This window comes from Pteropus vampyrus, unplaced genomic scaffold, assembly GCF_000151845.1.
Source record: "Pteropus vampyrus isolate Shadow unplaced genomic scaffold, Pvam_2.0 Scaffold526, whole genome shotgun sequence".
In the NCBI taxonomy this organism is placed as follows: domain Eukaryota; kingdom Metazoa; phylum Chordata; class Mammalia; order Chiroptera; family Pteropodidae; genus Pteropus; species Pteropus vampyrus.
Window position 1 is genome coordinate 736,253 of NW_011889307.1, and position 21,811 is coordinate 758,063.

General features: G+C 30.6%; 1 protein-coding gene and 1 non-coding gene across 15 annotated transcripts in view; both read left to right on the forward strand.

Moving 5' to 3' along the window:
• The window catches only part of SENP6 (SUMO1/sentrin specific peptidase 6), a 93,796-nt gene that overhangs the window by 40,063 nt on the left and 31,922 nt on the right, over positions 1–21,811 (forward strand). For 11 of the 14 annotated variants that reach the window (XM_011383562.2, XM_011383564.2, XM_023525105.1 and 8 more), the window contains 4 exons: positions 2,509–2,529; positions 12,038–12,108; positions 12,552–12,694; positions 17,639–17,948. In XM_011383562.2, coding sequence (XP_011381864.1) covers positions 2,509–2,529; positions 12,038–12,108; positions 12,552–12,694; positions 17,639–17,948 — 545 coding nt within the window. The remainder of the gene's footprint in view (positions 1–2,508; positions 2,530–12,037; positions 12,109–12,551; positions 12,695–17,638; positions 17,949–21,811) is intronic. The other 3 variants (XM_011383565.2, XM_011383563.2, XM_023525108.1) reach the window with 1 other exon arrangement.
• On the forward strand, positions 8,327–8,432 carry LOC111733116. Its single transcript, XR_002777835.1, has one exon. It is a non-coding gene; the product is annotated as a U6 spliceosomal RNA (small nuclear RNA).

Consider the following 21,811-nt stretch of genomic DNA (forward strand, 5'->3'; position numbering starts at 1 on the left):
TTCACAATGGAAATATTAAGTAGCTTTTATAGTGCACTAGCTAGAAGAGAACACTGCATGCAGCAGAAACCACATCTTCAAAGTCATGAAGAAAGCCTTCACCTGAGGTGGTTGCTACAGCACTTTTGTTTTAATTAGTGTAATGTTGGCACAATTGTCAGGCCTCAGATGAGGGTGAGCACACTGGCTTTATAGCGTCTCTTAATTTTTCTTATTTTTCTCAACTCTTAATTTGAAATGAAACAAAATACCATCAGTTGGTAATTCGCATACAGACAGTCTAATCTTGGGATGAATGATATAACTTGTCTCTTAAGTAAATCAGACCTGCATTTTTAATTTACAGTTCTCTAGTAAGATATGGGAACACCTGTGTTATATCTTTTTAATGTGAAATGAATGAGTGAAGATTGTTAAAAGATCAGATTAGCTACTATTTGGAGAATATTATGGTTCCAGTCTATTTTCTTAATGCTGTTCCAAATGTTAATTCATATTTAAAAGATAGGTTGTTTATACACTGATAGTGATAGAAAAGGGGAGTATTGATATGGCAAAAAGAAACACGGAAATTTAAAAAAGTATGTAACTCTATACCATCTTCACCCCTAACTTTAATTGGACTTCACCCCTAACATTTACTGGTTTATGTTTTATTTAAATTTTCACTTTTTTTTGTTTTTGTTTTTTATTAAGGATAGGTGAAAAGGTTTGTAGGGCTCATAGGGGAAAATGAATGTCTGCAAAAGGATACATAAACAGTAAATGGGAAAATGGGCTCCTGGAATAAGCAAAATTTAATTATTAATGAAAAGCACTACTTTGAAAGAATTTTTGAAGTCCTAAGTCAGGTCATGGTTACCAGAATCAATCAATTTGTCTTCTTTCCTTTCTTCTTCTTCTTCTTCTTCTTTTTTTTTTTTTTTAATATTTAGAAAGCACTAGTATACCACTAGTTCAAGAATGAAATAGTCCAACAAGAATGTAAGTTGACATTTTTACAAAGCCCTACATTACTAATTATGGCTTCCCTCCCTATTTTTTAAAAGCTTTTTAAAAAAAATATGTAAGCAACTCTAGGGCAGGACTTGATAATAAATACATATTGAGGAATCTTGTAAAAGTGTCACGAATTATAAATTAGGTATCATGTCATAATGTATTTTTCAAGGGTAAGAGAAATGAGCATGGGTACACACACTCACACACTCACACTCTCTCTCTCTCGCGCGCGCGCGCGTACACGTGTGTTTTGTTTTTTTGTTTTCTTCCTAACTCCCTTGGTTTATTGGAAAGAACCAAACCTGTTTCTACTTCTTTCTTTTACTCTATACAGGTGAGTTCAACAAACGAAACAAAAATAAGAGAGTTCTAAACTCTTCTCACTTCTTGGGCACAAGAGTATAGAGTTGGAAATGGCTAGTTAGGTGTTAATACCTAACTTTTGGTTTTCATTTTACTTTCCCTGCTAGAAATAAATAAATAAATATTTCCTGTTAGAAATAAAGAAATAAATGTTTAAGCTTTCGTGCTTATAATTTGTTTCACTTACTTTAATGGGCATAAGTAATATTTCCTTATTTTTCTGTCATTTATTCAACATGAACTTATTTTTTACAGATTATCTCATTTTTTAAATAGCAAAAGTGAAATGTGAAATATGGTATCATGTAGGTTTATAATTCCTTTCAAAATATGTGTTTCTTTTTGTGTCATTTAGGTAAAACCAAGTTGCCATATTTCTTTTTTTTAATTTGTTAGGATTAAATTGATATTTTACTTGTGTGCTCCACATGATAAGGATACAAAAGTTAATATGGAGTCTCAGGAATTTTGTACACTATGGTTTTCTTAAGAGTTCTGAATATTTAGTTCCTTTTATAATAAAGAGGAATATTTCTAGGATGTAAATCTTGAAGGTGTTTGTAATTTTACTCTTAAGTAGTTGATGTTTTTACATTTTCCATGAACTATGGAGAAGGGTGGACCTTTTATATATTGGACTTTTGATTGGAAACCATGATTTAAAAACCCAGGCCTTTCCTTGTGTCCCAAACCAAATGCTGTATTTAAGGCTTTTGTGCAAAAATTTCCTTACTCACAAGCAAATAATCACATCTAATAACAGGATTAGAACCACTAAAAATTTTTAACTTTCAAGACATTGTATTGTTTCTTGAAGACTGTTTACATAACTACTCTAACTTACATCCTCAAATGTTGCATGGTTAGCTAAAGTTCTTTCAAGAATTTTTCATATACTTGTTTATCCTTCTTTTCTTCCTTAAATATGTTTAGATATAAAGTATTTTCTGTTGACAAAAATTGAAAAACAACATATATCTGACAAATTTTAAAACATAGTATATAACATATATATGTAATGTTTTTAAAAACAAGTTAATCGCATTAGAGTTTTGCCTTATTGACTGCAGTTACTAAAACTACAATGATATATCAAAAATGAGGTCGCGCCTCTTACATTTTTTTTCTTTTTTATGTTTTAAGCAGTCTGGACCAAAAGGAAAGGTAAGCTTAATATTGATGAAATTAGAGCATGGCTATAACAGTAAAATATTTATATGCTTTAAAAAATATCCATTAAAACAGTAATTATTTTAATAAAAGGAAACATGTTAATAGCACAAATATTTGACTTATGTGGGTAGTGTTTCACCATAATTAATATACATTTTTCCATGAGTAGTTGTTATATATTTATACTGATGTGCGACTGCTTTCCTATTAAAAATGAACTATTTTCAAGGCCTTAGTAGTAAATTTGATTTCAGTTCCATCATTAAAATATTTCTTGTTGTATTTTAGTAATAATACCTTTGTTTTTACATTTTGGTAGAGTGTGAGGGAAATGGAATTAGAATACTTTAAGCCTTGAGTTAAAACTATTAACATCAAATGTATTCCTATTCTGACCCAAAAATTTGTAATAGAATTTCACAATACCTGTTTGTTCCCTTTGTAACAACACTGGAAGCAATTGTCCTTTAGCAGAAATGTCGAATAATGTAAATAACATGGAAACAAGTTTTTAAGAACACATTTCTTTGTATAGTGTAATGGTTGTAATTGTTCTAAAGCAGATGTCCATATCTTCTCTCCTCAGTGTATGTATGTAGAATATTTTGTGCATGTGCATATCTTTTTTCTTGCTTTCCTGAGTATCTCAAAAGCATTTTATGAACCCTTCCCCCCGCAAAACAGGTTAACAGCCCTTGTATTAAACAAATACTTTCAGGTAATTGGTGAGGGTCAAAAGAAGGGACATTTTGTAATTTTAATTACATAATTTTAACTCTGATTTTGTTTAAAGGTATAGAGGAGGCAAAGCGGAGAACTTGCGATGTTTTATAATATGCATATATTCCATGAATGCCAAGTTTTCGAAATATAGATTTAAAGATGATCCTGTCAACAAAAGATTTAGGCATATTTTATAATTCTGAAATATTTAACAAATATTACTTGTTTTAAATGAATGGGTTGTGCAGATACCTTACTACCTGTCTTCTGGGAAAGAAAAATTATTTTCCATTGTGTCTGTTTTTCTTTTTGAGTATGTCATTTTTGTCAGATATAAAATGTCATATTATATTTAAAAATTTTTAACTCATAAGTGACTATATTAAAATATAAGTGACTATATTTTAATAAGATATTTTAAATGAAATTGCTAAAGAATATGCATTAAATAAGTCTTCATACAATCATGTATTGAAACAGACTTTTTTATATAAATTCTTTTCTATATGTTGTACCATAAAATAGATAAAATATAGGTACTATCTATATTATCAGAATAACAAAGATTTACGATTATTTTCTTATTTACAATAGCTTTGGAGGGTTTATACTGAATTTTTTCTCGCTGTTTTGGCTTCTTTTGCATGTTTCTGTAGAGGAAATTTATTCATCGCTACATTCAGCAAGTGTTGCAATGACTCTATGTGCCAGGCACTCTTCTAGGTGCAGACAGAAATCCCTGCCCTCTTGGAGCTTACATTCTTGTTGCAATAGTACTGAAATAGGAGTCAGAGATGTAAAATTAAGCAACCAACCTTACCAGTAGACACATAACAGCATTATCAGTAGACTCATAACTTACTCTAAAATGGGGATAATATGTTTGTCCAACTTTAAAGGAGACTTATGAGGAACAAATGAGATAATTATTTAAAACTGACTTTTACACTGTCAAAGTTGAAATTTCTATAATAGTAATAGTTACTGAAATTCAGTCTTTTGTACTAAGATTAATGACAGGGACTAAATATGGAGCAGCAGCTATTTCTAAAATACCTTGTAGTGTATACACCTGAGTGATTTATTCAGCAGCTTAGTTACTGTTAGGTTGAATTTAGCCCATTAATCCTTTAGATCTTTACCTAAAGCTATTTTTTGTTTAGTTTTGTCAGAGATAAACTGAGAAGAAATTTTGCATCAGTAGATTTTTACTTTGTAAATTTTTTTCACATAATCGTTTTCCGTCCTTGTGAACACTAGCCACATTTTTCTGATCTTCAGAGGAGTAATAGAAGTTCCTTAACACAAGGGACTATAAATTTCTGAATTAAATGATTTATTTATAAGAGAATGGCTTATTTAATAAACAAAAGTTAGGTAGTTGTGGAAGACTAATCTTTTCCAGCCTTTTTCTACTTGTATTATATACTAGGCACAGTGAGGTGTGTTTTAAGTTTCAAACCAAGCTGGAATAAATAATGAATAACAATATTAAGATCCAGAGCTTACAGTCTTAAAAAATTTGCTGTCAGTTTCTTTGTTGTGGGTTACTTTGACAAGTTGAATGATACAAATTCCCTTCTGTCTCATGGATAGATAGATTGTGGATACAGTGTATTTGGTAGCACTAGCAGTCTAGACTATTTAATCTGGTATTAGAACCATTTTTTTCCCCTTCTCTAGATAAAGGATTTGTTGACCTCACATAGTGATTTTTAAATTAAATTTTTAAAATATTTTTTATTATCTGTATTGTAGAGAATTTTCAAACAAAGAGGTACAAGTTGAAAAATACAATAGAAGAATACACATGAAATACTAGTAATGTTTACTTAAACAGTGTGTTTGAAAAGACAAGTATTATAGATTTTATAATTTTTTTTTAATGCTCTCAAAATAGAAAATTACATTATTAGGCTTTTGATGCATTTCTTTCTAATCCTTATTCTCCTAATAACTTTCTCATATTCCTAACACATTTGAAGTTACAATAAAAATAGAGCTGTGTATTCTGAATTCTAATAAAAATAGAGCTCTATATTCTGTGTATTCTATTTTCCCTTAACAGTATGTCCTAGCATTTTTCTCTGTCATTAAGTTGGCTTCTAAAAATAATTTTTTAATAATTGCATGATATCTCGTCCTGCATATACATAATTTATTTACCCATTAGCCCATTTCTGATTATTTTTCACTGTCGTATATGACACATCGATGAACAATTTTGTATATAAATTTCTAAATGCACCTATTAAACCTCTGAGAAAGGATTTTTGGTCTAGGCTTCAAATATTTTTAATGCTCTTGATAAGTACTGCTAAATTGTTTTGCAGATAGGTGATACCAATATATAATACCATTGTAAATTATTGTCCCAAGGTATGTGAAAATAAAATTATATTCAGATGACATTGTCTTCCTTAGGATTAATAACAGTCATCTGAAACCTTAGAAATAGTAAGAGTTGAGCATGATGGTAGTATTAGACCACAAGACTAATAATATTAATAATTTTCTTTTATTTACTTATGATCAAATGGAGTATATATTAGAAAGAACAAAATTTCATTCACAATAGCAACTAAAATTAAATGTCCAGTAATAAAATTAATGATGTGTAACTTTTTTTATAAATGTACTTAAACAACCTAATCTGAGGCATATATTATATTCTTGATTGCTTATTTGATATTAACCTTAAAAAAGGTAAATAAATATAAATTATAATTAACTTTCATAAATAATATGTTACTAATATATTGTGTTATATAACACATGTAGATCCTTAAATTTAATGCAGTTTTAGTCAAAATCTCAGTGACTTTAAAATAAATTTGACCAATTTATTCTAAAGTTTATTTAGAAAAATATTTGAGAAGAGCAAGAGTTATTTAAAAGAAGAAGTGGAGAAAGCGAAGAATGATTTGTCTTGCCATGTAATAAAACACACTGTGAAGAAAATAGTGATCGAATGTGAAAACACTAGAAATAGACTAGAAAGTAAGATAATAAAAAGACTAGAGAGTCCAGGTATATTCAAATTCTATCCAACCTGTACAATCGATATAAACATGTTTATAATGCCTTTCAAATGCCTGAGTTATGATATGTGTACATTGGCTGACAAATTAATATTTTGAATTACTGCTTGGTGGCTAGTGGTTCATTTTCGACATTACATTTTTGTATAGCAATGTTTGTACAATCATTTGACCTGAGATATACACTTCTAATTACATTCAGTGTTTTCAAAATACACATTTATTCATTCTAACTATTTATCAGTGTGTGCTATGTTCTAGGCATAAGGCTACAGTGATGAACAAAACAGACAAAATCTCTGTACTCCTTGTAGTTTACATTTATTGGGCAAAGACTAATAATGAACAAGTAAAACCTAAAAACAAATTCTGTGTAAAGAAGTGTAATTGATGATGTGATAGAAAGTGACAGTGTGGATTGCAAGATCAGAGAAACTCCTTACTATGAAGCTAACATTTAACCAAGGACTGAATGAAGAGTCAATCATGCCATGATCATAGAGATGGCTTTTCCAGATAAGGAAGAGGTGATGCTAAGATATTAATGTAGGAATGAATTCGACATGTTCAAAGAATAGAAAGAAGGGCCACTACATCTGGAACTTGAAGAGCAAAGGGGGACAATGTTTTGAGGTGGGTTTGGTTAGGTTAACTAGGATCCAGATCATAAAAGGGTTTGTAAGATGATCTGAAGAGATTGAATTTTATATTGATAGACTCACTAGAAGCCTTCTGGGCATTTTAGGTAGAGAAGTGTTATTACCTGATAAACCTTTGAGTTTTTTTTTTTTTAAAGTGATTTTTTTTGTATATGATTTATAATTTGGTACAGTTAAACTAAGTCAGTGACATTCAGTTAAGGCTAAGCATGTCCTACCATCCAAATAGAGATGTTTTGTAAAGGAAAATAAATAGTCTATGACCAAGTATTCAAAACTATCCCATCAAAATGGAGGAGTTGAGGAGGTGGAAAGGCAGCAGTAAAAGAAGTCTTAAGGCCTTTTTTGGGGAGGTAATTTAGGAGGGCGAGGGTGGGAAAGTAAATGGATTTTAAAGATCTCACCTTATTGGGATGCAGTAAAACATCTTGCTTGAGGAAATAGTTGGAATCTTGATAACATATTAATGAACAGAAATATGCAGTGAGAATAAGAGTCCAGTAAGGGAGGGTAGATGTTCATTTGTTAAGTTAACTTTGGGGGGCGGGAGGAGAGAGAATGAACAGCAGTTGTACAAACCAGTAAAAATAGTGGAAAAGCAGGAACAATAAAATAAACATACGAATATAAAGATAACAACCCATGAAGTAAGATGAAAAGAAAACATAAAGTCTGTTAGCTGTTGAATAATCGTGATCAGGTTGAATAAATTTAATAAAAGACAAACTAGATTAAATCCAGCTACACTAAGTTTTCTACAAGAATCAGACATAAAATAACAATTTGTAAGTCAAGGGGTGTTTACAGTCACAAGAGATGCAAAGAAAGCAAGAGTAGAATTTTACAACAAATGAGATGGAATTAAGAATTAGAATCACTAATAAAATTTAAGATAAAGGAGCACATTTTATAATGGGCACAGTCTATAAATAACAGTATCGCAACTAAATGTTATATAACAATATACTCCCCTAAAATAAAATATGCAAGAAGTTCTTGGTTAGAGTACAACTGTGGGAGAGTTTAATACATGTATTTGAAAATTAGACTGATTTATAAGTTTAATAAGAGCTTGGAATAATGGATTTTAACTGTAAAATGAATACATTGATTTATTTTATAGAAATTTATGTCTTTTGAGATCAGAGCAATAGATTAATAAAAAGATCTGTCATTAAAACCAAGTCCCCCCCACAAGAAAAAAAGCACCAGTGCCCTGATCCTGTTTTCTAATTCTACTCTATAATAAAAGGAACATGGAGAAATGGCTGATTCTAGGAATAGGATAAGGGAAAACAAAAAATGAGTGTGGAGCATCTTACAGTGTCAGAAAACCAAGCAAGTACTCAAAAAACAAAAGGCCATTTGCTTCAACAGCATATATACAAAAATTGGAAAAATACAGAGATTTTCATAGCCCCTGTACAAGGGTGACATTCAGCTTAAGATTAGCAAAGCATTCAATAGTTTTCTAAATGTTATGTATATTTTTCCCAGAATACACAAAAACAAAAGAATGAGGTCACATCAAAGATATACAGGAGCCAACTGAAAGCTCCCAAGGGCCAAAACTGAAACAATGGGATTATAGCCTAAAGTATAAAATATACCCATGAGTGATATGGATATAAATGATTGAATAAATTTACTTATTGAATTAGCCTAAGAATTTACAAGCTGCAATAACATGAATTGGGGGAAATGGACAGCTGTTTATTACAGAATTCCAAATAATACGTGTAGATACTCCCTTCTTCAGGAATTGGAGCTTAACTTTCCTCACTCCTTTTGTGGGCTGGACTGACTGACTTGCTTCCAAATAGAGTGTAGGAAGGGAAAAATAGTAACTTAAGGTTGGAGAAACCTGACACTCAACTTTAGCCAAACAATCCAGGTTAGCGTTGATATCATGTACCCCTTGATATGTGATAAGGGCACTTTTACCTCTGTAATTCTCTTACCCCAAACCCACAACCTCAGTGTAATTATGAGAAAAACATCAGAGACCTAAATTGAGGCCTAGTCTACAAAATAACTGATCAGTTCTTTTCCAAAGCGGTCAAGGTCATGAAAAACAACATAAAACTGAGAAACAAAGAAGAAACTAAGGAACTAGGATGACTAAATGCAGTGAGTCCTGGGTTGGATTCTGGAACAAAAAAAATATTAGTGGAATAGCTAGTGAAATTTGATTAAAGTCTGGAGTTTAGTTTATTGTAGTATACCAATGTTGCTTTCTTTTTTGACATGTGTGACGGTAATGAAGGTGTTAACATTAGGAAGAACTGAGTAAGATATAAGGAAGTTCTGAATTCTTCAGCTTTTCTGCAAATCTAAAATTATTCCAAAATAAGTTTATTTTAAACATTTTCAGGGCAGAGGCATTTCTAACCTTTAATGAGCAAAGCATTCTGATGTTATTTAAACAATACTACAAAGAAGAAATAAAAAGTCTCCCACTTCATTTTATACAGCCTGTAAATGTTGAGTCCATGAAGTGAGGTTTTCTTTAAAACTATTACAACAAAACATAAACCCCCTCAGAAGCCCAAAAAACCTCCCAGCTTGTATATAATAAATAGATGATAGCGAAGCTTCTCGGCCTCTGCTTGATTTGAGGTGGGAAAGAAATATCCATTGAGAAATTAAATCCTAGACTTGAGCTTTATACCAGTTTGGAGTTTGAAATTTTAGTATCTGTAGAGTAATGAAACACAGAAACCAAGAAATTAACATAAAATTTGATTTTTGATCACCTAGCAAAAATTTTTTTAAAGCTAAATTTTAAAAAAACGATAATTTATCACTAGAAAGTCTTTTTAATTCTTTTATCAAGCTAATACTTTTATCCTGAAATTCTTATATTTTTGTGTTAAACTTAAAATATGCTTTTATTTACTTAATTTATTCATTATAATAAATTTTTTAAAGAGGAACTTAAATTGCCCTGTTTGTATAGAGAAACATGTAGCAAATATCAGATTTGGAGTTGCCATAAGTCTGGCAGATAGACATAATAGTTTATTAATTTTACAATACAATGCATGGTAAGGTCATGGGTGTTATTATATTCAGTGGGTTGATTGTTCCTCATTAGCAATACAGGGCTCGGCGCACTGGGTCAAACTGCAAAGAACACAGTGTGTTAATGTAGCATTTTCTTCAATCCTTGCACATCTATGACTTGTCTCAGATGATTTATATCAGTTACTACTGAATAAGTCTGTGATTATAGGATTCCCCAGAATACCTGTATTTCCAGGTTTTCGGCCACTCTAACTTCAACTAATTGTTTTCCTTGTTGATAACCCTTAGTATTTAAGAATATCTACTCTTTGAGTTGTCCATTGTTTTAAAAAATATATAATATGCAATTTTTGGAGTTTACCATAATAGTACTATCATACTTTGCTTCAGAATTATTGTCTCTGTTGCATTTTATAGTTGGTATCTTTATTTTCCCAAAGTGGAGTTAAAATTTAGAGATTAAAGAATCAATTATGTGATTTAAAGATAAGACCATGTATTCCATACACTTTAGTGTGAAAGTATATGGAATATAAAAAGTATATTTTAAGCTAAATATAGTGTAGTTAGGAGCTGATAACCTTTTTTATAGCACTAGGACTACTATCTCTAAGGCATATTCTCATCTTCACAGCTCGTATCCTCACGAATATTAAAATTTTGGCAGGGTGGAAATTGCCCAATTGTATCGTGCTGCTTAATAATGATGAAAACACCATTACTTACCAATATTAATACAGTTTGCCAGGCTTCAGATTATGGCATTGCTCTTTAATAATTGTGTGACCATGGGCAAATTAATTAACCTCATTGTGCCTCAGTTTCCTCATCTATAAAGTGCTAATAATATTATATGCTTTATAATGTTATTGTGAAGATTAAAGTAATTAATAGATACAAAGCATTTAGAACAGTACCTGGCACATGATGCTCGCTATTTGCTAACTGCTATTACAAATATACTACTATCATTACTCTTATTACACTTGTGCTGTTTTTATATTTTGTTTTCAATGTAGGTGCTTTGACTTTTATAAGAGGATATTAAACTTTACAGGAAAATTCCTTTAGGGTTTTTGTTAAATGGGTTAATCAGTGATAGGCATTGATCACTAGTGTGAATGGATTTACAAATAATAGAATAACCTCTTATTTTTAATCTCTGGTTAAATGGGAATATTTTTAGAAGCATTTCTTTAGGGTGGGAAATTAGCTATTGTAGTTCCCTGGTCTATTGCATTTTCACATCTCTTTTAATGCTTTTTCCCCACATTTAGCTGTAGTATTTTTGCTTTTCCCAAAAGTTAGTGTATATTTGGACGTACATGGTATTTTAGGATCCTTATTTACTAAGGATTATGTTCAAAATCCTGAAAATCAATTGTGTATGTAGTCCAATAATGTAATTAAATATATTGAAAAAGGATAATTATATTCCCATAATGTTCTAAATACTTGTTCTGTGATTGCTGATTTTGTATATAACATCTTTTATACTGATTTTGGAATTGTCCTGAAGGCCAGTATCTTATTCACGATATATTCATTTATTTATCAATTTGTTTTTAAACAACTAAAAACATTTACAATAGAATTGGGCAAATTGAGCATTATTAAGCTGAGATTTTTTTAATGCAAAAAATAGGTGACAACGAAGTGTTACAAGTTTTTTTAATGTGTTTTTTATAAACCGATTATGAAGGCAGTTCCAAAATAAAAATTCTAAAGTTTTGTGCATTTGGAGAGTAATATATAACTTTCCAAAGTGAGTACTTTGAAAGGATAGTAATTTGGCTTCATTTATTAAATATTTATTTGAAAGTCTGCCCTCTATGGACTTTGATAGATTGACAGTCTAAATAAAATATAGTCACTGACCTTATATATTTGTGTAATATGCCTTTATTATTTTATAGTTATCAGTTTTTATGTGACAAAGAAGCTGTACTTTGCTTTTACTAAAGGTATTTTAAGTATTTCCTCATTTTTTTCATTTTGAAAAATATTTTTTTTCTGTTAGAATAAAACTATATAAATTTCCTTTTCTAGGAAAGAGTATCCACCTCATGTCCAAAAATTTGAAAATAACCCTGTAAGGTTAAGTCGGCCCCAAACTGTTGGTAAGTGTGCAGTTTTATTACACTGTAAAGGATTTCAAGTAGTTGTATGAAAAGGAGAAATAGAGATGTGATACTGGCTTTAGAATACGTAGAAAACCATTTTTATAACATTTGAGAACTTATTTAATTGTAAATGAAATCACAGAACTGTTTCATATTTAGGTGATTACAGTTTGAAATCTTTTTGGTTATATTAATATATTTGAATTTTTGTTAAATTCAAAATTTAAATATCAGCTGTTGATGGGTTATAGCTTCAAAATTGTTTTGTTGAACTGTTGTTTCATGTGATTGTCTTGACTTAAAGTTCTAGTTATTGTACATGTTGAAACATTTTCACTAAAGCATAATTTGATAATATAAATTAGTTTTTTTCATAGCAAAGACCATGAGGAATTTATAAAATTTAATTTCAGTACTTTCAGTTTTTTTCTTTCTTTCAGATCGTGTAATGAAGAAAACAGAAGAGCCTGAATCACACTCAGAGTCCGAAATTAAAAGGAAAGTATCACAGAAACGTCACAGTACATATCAGTCTTCTACTTCTCTGTCTCCTGCCTCAAAAAAATGTTTAACTGATTTAGAGGTAGGTAGAGAAATTATTCTTTGTTGTTAATCAGATGGTATTTTTATTAATATTATTTTTAGTACTTATTGAATTCTAGGTGACCTTTTTTCATAGGACTAGACAAGACGCAGAAAAGTGATTTTGGCAAATTTTTCTGCCTTCATTAGATCATTTTTTAACTACCCAAAATCTAGAATATATCTTTTTCTGTAAAGAATCTATCATTGCCTCCTTGCAACATGCTCCCTGTAATTGCTCTCAACCAGAAGTTTTTCAAAATATTTTTAATTTACGGAAAAGTTGAAAAAATAATAGGCTATTCATATATCCTTTTATCACCTTCCTCAGTTTTCCACATTTGCTTTATTGTTCTCCCTCCCTCTGCTGTCCTTCTACCTTCACCCTCTTTATATATGTATGTATGTTTTGCTCTGTACCATTTGTGTATAAATAACAGGATGCTAATTTACAACTTAATATTTTAGTGTGTGTTTCCTTTAAAGAAACAACAAAAAAAGGTCATTCTTCAATATGACCAGAGTATAACTATCAAAATTTAAAAATTAGCATGGATCCAAAATTCCCATATAATCCACAAACTTCATTCAGATTTTACCTAATGTCCTTTATTACAGGATCCTATTTAAGGTCATATGTTACATTTAATTGCCATGATTTTTAGTCGTCTTTAGTCTTTCCTGACTTTGATATTTGTGAGGAGTATAGGCTACTTACTTTGTACCTCAAGTTGGGTTTGCCTGATGTTTCTTCATGATTTATACATCTTTCATAAATCCTGAGAAGTGATGCTGTAATCTTACTATTATATCGAGTGGGAGGCATACAATGCTGATTTTCACATTACTGATATTAATTTTTATCTTGGTTAAGAGAAAAATTATAGCATCTGCTGTAAGTTTAATTAATAGGTATTTCTACATTTCTTCATAAGACTTCTGTGAGGTAGAACTTTTCCTTATTTCACATTTAGTTATATATTCCTTTATATCAGTGTAGACACATAAATTCTTATTTTCCTCATAAAGGTTATAACTCTGCAACTATCATTTATTTTGATGCTCAAATTGTTTAAGACTTGACCCATGGAAATATCTCCAGTTTGGCTCCTGGTTGTTTTTTTGACATATTTCTTTCATTCTTTGAGTACTTCTTTGCTTTTTAGTATAATAACCAGATGATCTAGACTTTTTTGCATTTTCTCTGTCTCAGCTCTAGAGGCATGTGTTTCTCCAAGGAGCCATTCATTGTTCCTGTAAGCAGAGGGACTATGTTTGGGAACTAGTTATGCCCATTGCTACTTGGTGTCATGTTTATAGGCCTTGTCAGTGTACAGAGGTAGGAAATATATGTGTATGTATGTGTTAATATTTAAGACATTAAAATCCATGAGTTCACACTGATAATTCTAATTCTAGTTCAGCACCACAGTGTTTATCTTAACCTTTTTCACTTTGCATGTTTGTAACTCCCTTCTCTGATAGTAAGAAATCTGACACTCCCCACTGTATTTACTTATTTCTTCAGTTACCTTTTATATGACCAGTCCTCTGGCGTGCCATCCTAAGTTTGGCATAGACCATATTGACATTCCTGTACTGCTTGGCTTACTGTTTGACCCAGGTAAAGGAGGAGAAAAGAGGAAAGCTTCTTATCAAACACACCATCTTTCTTCCACTGGGTGTGCCAACTGAAAACCTCAGAATTTATTTTTAATATCTAAAATAAATCTTCCTTGTTTTACTCTCATGGCAATTATTCTTTTAGTGGAGATAAAGAATAGATTGTAGCAACCCTTTATGTAATTTTTAATTCTTAAACTACGTTAGTGGTTTTCTTTCCATGTGTAGTCTGAAATTTCACACTGTGTACAGCATCTTTGATATTAAAAAGATTATACATCTTTAGGATATTTACTAAAAATGACATTGTCTCCGTGCTGTCTCATCAAAGACAGGTTCATTCTTATTAAGTATAGTTGGTTATTTATGTGTTGAGACTGGCAGATGGTATATGATATGTAATTTGGGTTTATTTTATTTTGTAAAAATTTAATCTTTGTTTTCGAGAAGTAATTGTACTTAACATAAAATTATTATGAAAATTTACTACTTTACTAAGAACAGATTCTAGTTTTTAAATCGCTAGGTTGATAAAATTCTTAATTTCTAGTTTTTATGAAAAATTTAATATTGTTTTTGGTTCAGCAGATCTGCATGTTAATCCTTATTATTGCAAACTGTTCCAAAATGTGTTTCTTAGCTGATAGAAGGCGCATATGTAATAGCTCACAATAGTTTTCCTTCTATATTTTAATAATAGAAATTTTAATTGTAGGGATATGCTTTTTCTGTTTCAGTAACATTTTTTAAAATGAAATATGTGGAAGTACCTCTTTTCATGAGGTACTTTTCATTGAAATATGTCCTATTTATCATAGACAATCAAGTTTTAGAGCCAGTTAGTGCCCAGCTTGGTTATATCCTCAGATTCTTAAAAGATAGTTAGCTTATATATGGCAAATGGGGGTTCTGTCTCCTACATAAATGAATGTCTCTGAACTTTTTTGTGTGCATCTAAATATTTTTTAAACCTAGCTAGTGGTGGAAAGATGTCCTTGCTTATCATGAAAATAATGGGGTTTAAATTTTTCTTAGGGGGTTAGATATTTCATCACAGAATAGTATATAAATAGGGACTACTTATTTATGGGTTTCCCTTTCAGGTACAGCGGGACATGGTCAACCATTTGCATTGTTGTATTTCATTTAAATATTCCTTTTTTAGAAATAGGTTAAAATAAGAAAGTTAGATCATCTGTCCCATATTTGTGTATAACCAGTTGTTTGCATAGTTTACCTATTACCTGTGGATTCTAAATACGCAGAGTTCTACTGAAAAAAGTTTTATGAGGAAAAAAATTTCCTATACCTAGATTCTACAAATAGCATAACTCGAATTCTTCTATGTACTGGTAGAGAAAGAGACAAGATATTTTTTTATAATACATGTATGCTGAGATAGTCAGCTGATGTTTTATTTACTGAGTTCATTTTTGCCCTTGATTAAAGCTTGGTTTTCATTCCTTTTTGTTAAAAAGGGTACATCCTTGAATAGGTAAAATGATGTAAGAGAAGGGTTTTGTTGTTGGTCATATTGGGCAAGATAAACAGTTTGTTGAGTTTTTTATCTTTAAATGAGATAAGACATGAGCAGTGATCTTTAGACTTTTTTTGCGTGTGTACTTCTAAAATTTTTGAATTGTAAATTTGCATAGAATAAAATGTATAGAACTTAAGCATTCAGTTAAAAAATTTTGAAATGTATATATACACATGTAATTTTTTATAGCAACCACCTATAAGATAGTCCTCCTGCAGCTACTTGGTTTCTATCACTTAAGAAATTTAAAAGAATTTTATACAACTATATTCTCTTACGTATTTTTAAGATGACTTTGAACATTTTTCATCCCGAGTTTAGTCTCACAGGATGTAATAGTTGACACAGTGAAAGGAATAAAGTTTTTAAATAGAATGGTTAGATCTCTTGTCATATATGGATCTGATAGCATCCAAATATGATAACACTTTATTTCCGGTGATAAGAGGCTCAAAGTATTAAAAAAAAATTTTCTTTTAGATTGAGTTATTTATTCCATTTTTTAAAAAAACAAAGACTCATAGAAACAGATTAAACAAATAGTTGCCAGAAAGGAGAGGTTTGGGGAAATGGGTGAAAAAGGTGAAGGGGAATATAGTCTATAATGTTGTGGTAAATTTGCACAGTGACAGATGATTTCTAGAATTAGTGTGGTGATCACATCGTGTAAGGTATCTAAATGTCAAATCACTGTATTACACACCTGAAACTAATATATTGCATACCAGCTATACTTAAATAAAAAAAAATGACAGTATAATGTACATATATCATACAAAAATTAGTTATTAATAGATTAAAACTATATTGTTACAAAGTTTGATAACTATTTGGCACAAAGTAAAATTATTGGAAATGCATCTCTAAATTAGAGACATTGGCTGTTTTTCTTAATTACTTCATATGTCTGTGGATAAATATGTTACATACGGAGACATGATAAGTGCTGAAGAACCTCATTCATATAAATAAATACATGAGTGTGGAAAGAATTATAGTAATATCACTCAATTCCTTGAACACCTTCTAAATTATATGCTCCAAATCACATGATACTCTACTGTCAAAAAACTTTTTAGTGATCTCACAATTATAATCTAGATTAGGCCTTAAAATATTTTTGAAGCATTGTCTTAGAAATCAATTGTCTTGCAAAAGTTTTTGTTAACTAATACTTAGAATCATTTCATTTTTTCAACGTTTAAAATAATCTTTTGGTTTGGTTTGGTGGTTTTTATACCCAGGGCAACACACCATTGTAATATTTTAAATGAAAGCTGGGTTTAACATTCTTTTTTTTTTTTTTTTTTTTTTAAGGTAGGAGAAAAGTAATTGTGGCAAGAGGTGCCTTGACATTAGAAGCATGAACAGATCAGTTTTTGGAAAGGTTATATGTAGAAATTGAGTATCTAGATATTGATTCCCTTAAGATTATTTATGCCCTTTTTGTCTTAGAAAAATCTTCGTGTAGCTCTTGAGTAGTATATATGTTCCAGTTTGGAGAATGCTGGACTAATTGGTCTCAAAAATTCCTTCTGGCATTCTGATACTAAATCTTAACTAATATGATATAGTCAGGATTTTGTGATAGCCATGGTGATGATGATGATAAGGAGTGAAAGAGTTTAATTTTGAGATTTCATATTTGTTTGTTTTGTGATGTTGATAAAGTCTTTTATTTTGGGGGAACTTAAGTTTTCTGAACAGTGTGAATATTGTCCAAAGTGTGGAAAAGAAAAAGAAAATCAGACCAAATGCCAAAGTTATATTCTTTTTCCTAAGGATTTGCAAAGAAATTGCAGACAAGCTAAAACTTCAAATGAATCTTCTGGACTGTTAACGTCAAATCATCAGAATTCTGGAGGACAGAAATCACAAAACACAGGATTATCACTCAAGAAGTTTTATGGCAGCGGCAGCAGTGTGAAAAAGATTCCAATTGATATTATTGTGAATTGTAATGATAGTAGACAAAATAGTAGACAAAATTATTTACAGACAAATGGGAAAAACGTTTACTCTAAGGCAAAAGTAGCCAAAACCACAAACCTGAAAGAAAGGAAAACAAACTTGTCAGACCTAAATGATCCAAGTAAGTATTTTACTCTCTTTGATATTACTTATATTAGTCCAATATTTTTCACATATTTTTAATGTGAACATGAGCATATTTAAGAAGTGTAGTTTTTTGTTTTTTTTTTTTAAGCAATATAGTTTTGATGAGTATTTTCTTGTGTCATTTATGTAACATTTTTAGGGGTAGACGATTAAAACCGTCCGTGTTAGTTGGAAAATAATAACTGACTCTGTTCTCATAGCTTCCATTTTAAATAGTAAATTCACAGATCTTGGCCCCAGTATTAGGTCAAGTGCCAGTTATGCCCAGCTTTCTAACTTTGGCTGAGTTAATTTAATCTCTCTGATCTGTAAATGGATAACATTTTCTGCCTTATAGTGTTTTTGAGGGAATAAATAAAATAACATACAAAGTGCCTAGTGTAGCTCCCCTAAAATATTTGACACATAGAAAGGACTCAGTGAAAATTAGTTCCCTGACTACTTTTGTTTCTCCCTTAAATCTTTTTCTACCTTTACACACATGTACATATGTGTGTATATGGAATGCTTATAATAAATAGCAAAACATTGGAAACAGGAACTGGTTGAATAAACTATAGCATATGTAGTTGTAAAAGGGGAGAAAGATATGATTTAATGTTATGTAGAATGATTTCCAATATCTTTAACCAAATGAATAAAGTAAAGTAAATATTAAGGGTGTATAGTATGCTACCCTTTACTTATGAAGAGTGGGAGAATGAAAATAGGACTTTTTAAAAAATGGAAAGGTGTACTGAATACTCATTTTAAATGTAGTTGGTTGGAAGGGGAAGAAACTGTAGGAATCAGGAATAGATGTAAGATTTCTTCAAATATACTTTTAGAGATTTGACTTTGAAACCATTTAAATATTTTAAATGATTATAAAAGTAAATTAAATTGCAATTTTTTAAAAAACAACAAAATCAAAACCAAAATGAAATAAATGAACCTCGTTGTATATCTAGTTGGTGGCTTGAACACGCAGAGGAATTACTTCAAATGAATTTAAATTAAAATAATGTTGTGGCTGTACATCTTTAATGTTAGGTATTTTGAGATCAAACAGCTGAGAAGAAATCCTAAGTGTATTCAATAATATTGTTATTAAAATTATTGATATTGATATTTTTAAACACATTGATAAAGCAAATAAGGAATTATATTGTCTCAAGATTTTCAGTATTAGAGAAAAGAAATACAAAAGTAAAATCAAAGAAATATCCTGTAGCTTTAGATTTGAATTGGTGATAATATAAATATATATTTTCTCTTAAATAGAAATTAAGTATTTCCTAGCTTTACTCACAGAAAATACCTAGGAACAATAACAATCCTACTATAGAAACAAGCAACTCCAGTTCCCATATCTGTGTTTTTGAATATCATTTTCCACTAAAAATAACTAGAGCTCCTCGGAGAAATTGCTGACTCCAGGTCTGGAGCATGAAAGTGTGAGATAAACCTAGATCATCTAGTTATATTAGGAAGCATGGAAGCTGTTAGAAACTACTATGGGCACGTCAAAAGGACACAGGAGCTAAAATGAAAGAGCTCCCACTGACCAAAGTTGGGAATACTTGGATCACAAACAGAGACATAACTACTATTTTTTGAAATATGTCAAATATAGTTAAATCAATCACTTCATAATGGTATCTCCCAAGAAAAAAGTTTTCTGTTGATTATTCTTGGAGATTGTTTGAGGTTCCTGATCGTTACTCAGAAAACGGGATAAATTTAAGCTTTGTTTTTAACCTCAGAAATATGTCATTTTCTATTTTAGTTCAATATAAAAACCTTAGACCGTACCAGTACATTAGCTGATTTCTCAGAACTGTTCAAAAAAGATACTGTATGATAGCTGTCCAGCCAACATTCTATTATCATATTATGTTAATGTTGATATGTGACGATACATTTTAGTGTTATACAGATGCAATATTGTTAATATCATTTGAATCATTCCTAATGGTGAGGTTTTTATATTTTAATGATTAGATGTGATGAAAACTCTCACTTTATTAGACAGTATCTATGTATTATTATGGAGCCAAACTTTACACAGGAAACAACATTCTGAGGAGGTTTTCAAGATGAAGGGAACTGGAAGTTATTTTGTACATATTAAGTTAAAAATATAATAAATAAATATTCTGTCTACATCAACCATATAGGTTGATAATATAAGAAAATAAATTCATGTGATTCTTAGGTGCATTAAGCAGTTTATTTTTCAGAGCTTAACCTAGAGACCTTATCAATCGTGAATTAAAACCATAAAACATAAATTTGTTCCCCTCTCCTGCTCAAAAAAAAATAAAAAGACTAAGTCTTTCTCATTAAAATATATGAAAAAACTATGTTCTATTTTAAGAACATTTCATATTAGTAATAAAAGATATCATTTATTGCATGCTAATGTTCCCTGCTTTGCAATAAAGATTTATACACAAACCTATTTAATCTAGTTTTCACAGTCATATGAGGTAAGTAGTGATACATCCCATTTTATAGATGTGGCAGCCTAGACTTGAGGAGATTAAGTAACTTCTCAGTAATATATACATATGGACTATTAGAGAGTAAATTTAAAAAAACAGGTTTTTCTGGTTCCAAAGTCTGTTTTGTTTATATACTTAATTACTTAATTATTCTTAAATTTGTATTTCTATTAAAATAGTTTATTATGAAGCTTTCATTCTGTTGTGATAGTCAAATAATAAGATGTGCAGTGTCTCAGGTAGTGATTAATTCTATGTAGAAAAAAGAAGCAGGTCCAGGGAAAAGAGACTGACAGTGGTCAGGTGTGAGGAAGGTACTATTTTATAGGTGGTGGAATAGGTACCTTTCATAAGTTAACTTTGAACAGAATCCAGAATAAGGGGTGATAATCTGTTGGAACAAGTTTGGAATACAAGTACAAAAACCCTGTATTAGTCTACTCAAGTTGCCATAATAGGATACCACAGACTGAGTGGCTCAAACAACATAAATTTATTTTCTCAAGAGTTCTAGAGGCTTGGAGGTCCAAGATCAAGGTGCCATCAGGGTTGGTGTCTGAGGAGGCCTCTTTCTGGCTTGTAGATGGCTACCTTTTTTGCTGTGTTCTCACATGGCCTTCTGCATGTGGATGGAGAGGGAGGATCTCTGATAACTCCTCTTATAAGGTTACCAGTCCTATAAGATCAAGGCCTCACCTTTATGACCTTATTTAACCTTTACTACTTCTTTACAGACCCTATCTCCAGTTATAGTCACATTGGAGATTAGGGGTTCAACATATGAATTTTGAGGGGACACAGTTCAGTCCAGAGCAGATCTTGATGGAGAATCTTAGATATATATTAGAATATATTTTATGTAGAATTAAAGCAGCTATGAACAGCTTTTTAACTATGTAATATCATCTTCGCATATTCCATTTGCTTTGCAAATATGGTGATATTGAGCAGAATCCTTATTTTAAGTTAATAAAATAAGAACTGTAGTACAATCTACTTGTTGCAGTGGGGCTTTAAAATAAGTTTTTGATATAGTTGATAGAGAAGTTTTAATGTCCTTGAAGCACCATAAAAATAATTATAGCTAGAACACTTACCTTTTAATATAAGTGTCTGGATGGTTTTTCATAAACAGCGTAAATAGTTCCTGGACTTTTTTTCAAGCTTACACATACCAGATGATGTGCTAAACCTTTTACATATGTTTTTGTGGCAGTCCTTTGAAATAGTCACCATTAGTTTTACAGAGAGGAAAATGTGAGGCAGATAGTAAGTGGACAAAACTCTAACTTTCAAAAATGTGTAAATCTGCTTAGACCATCTAATCTGATCTGTTCGGTATTCTATCAAT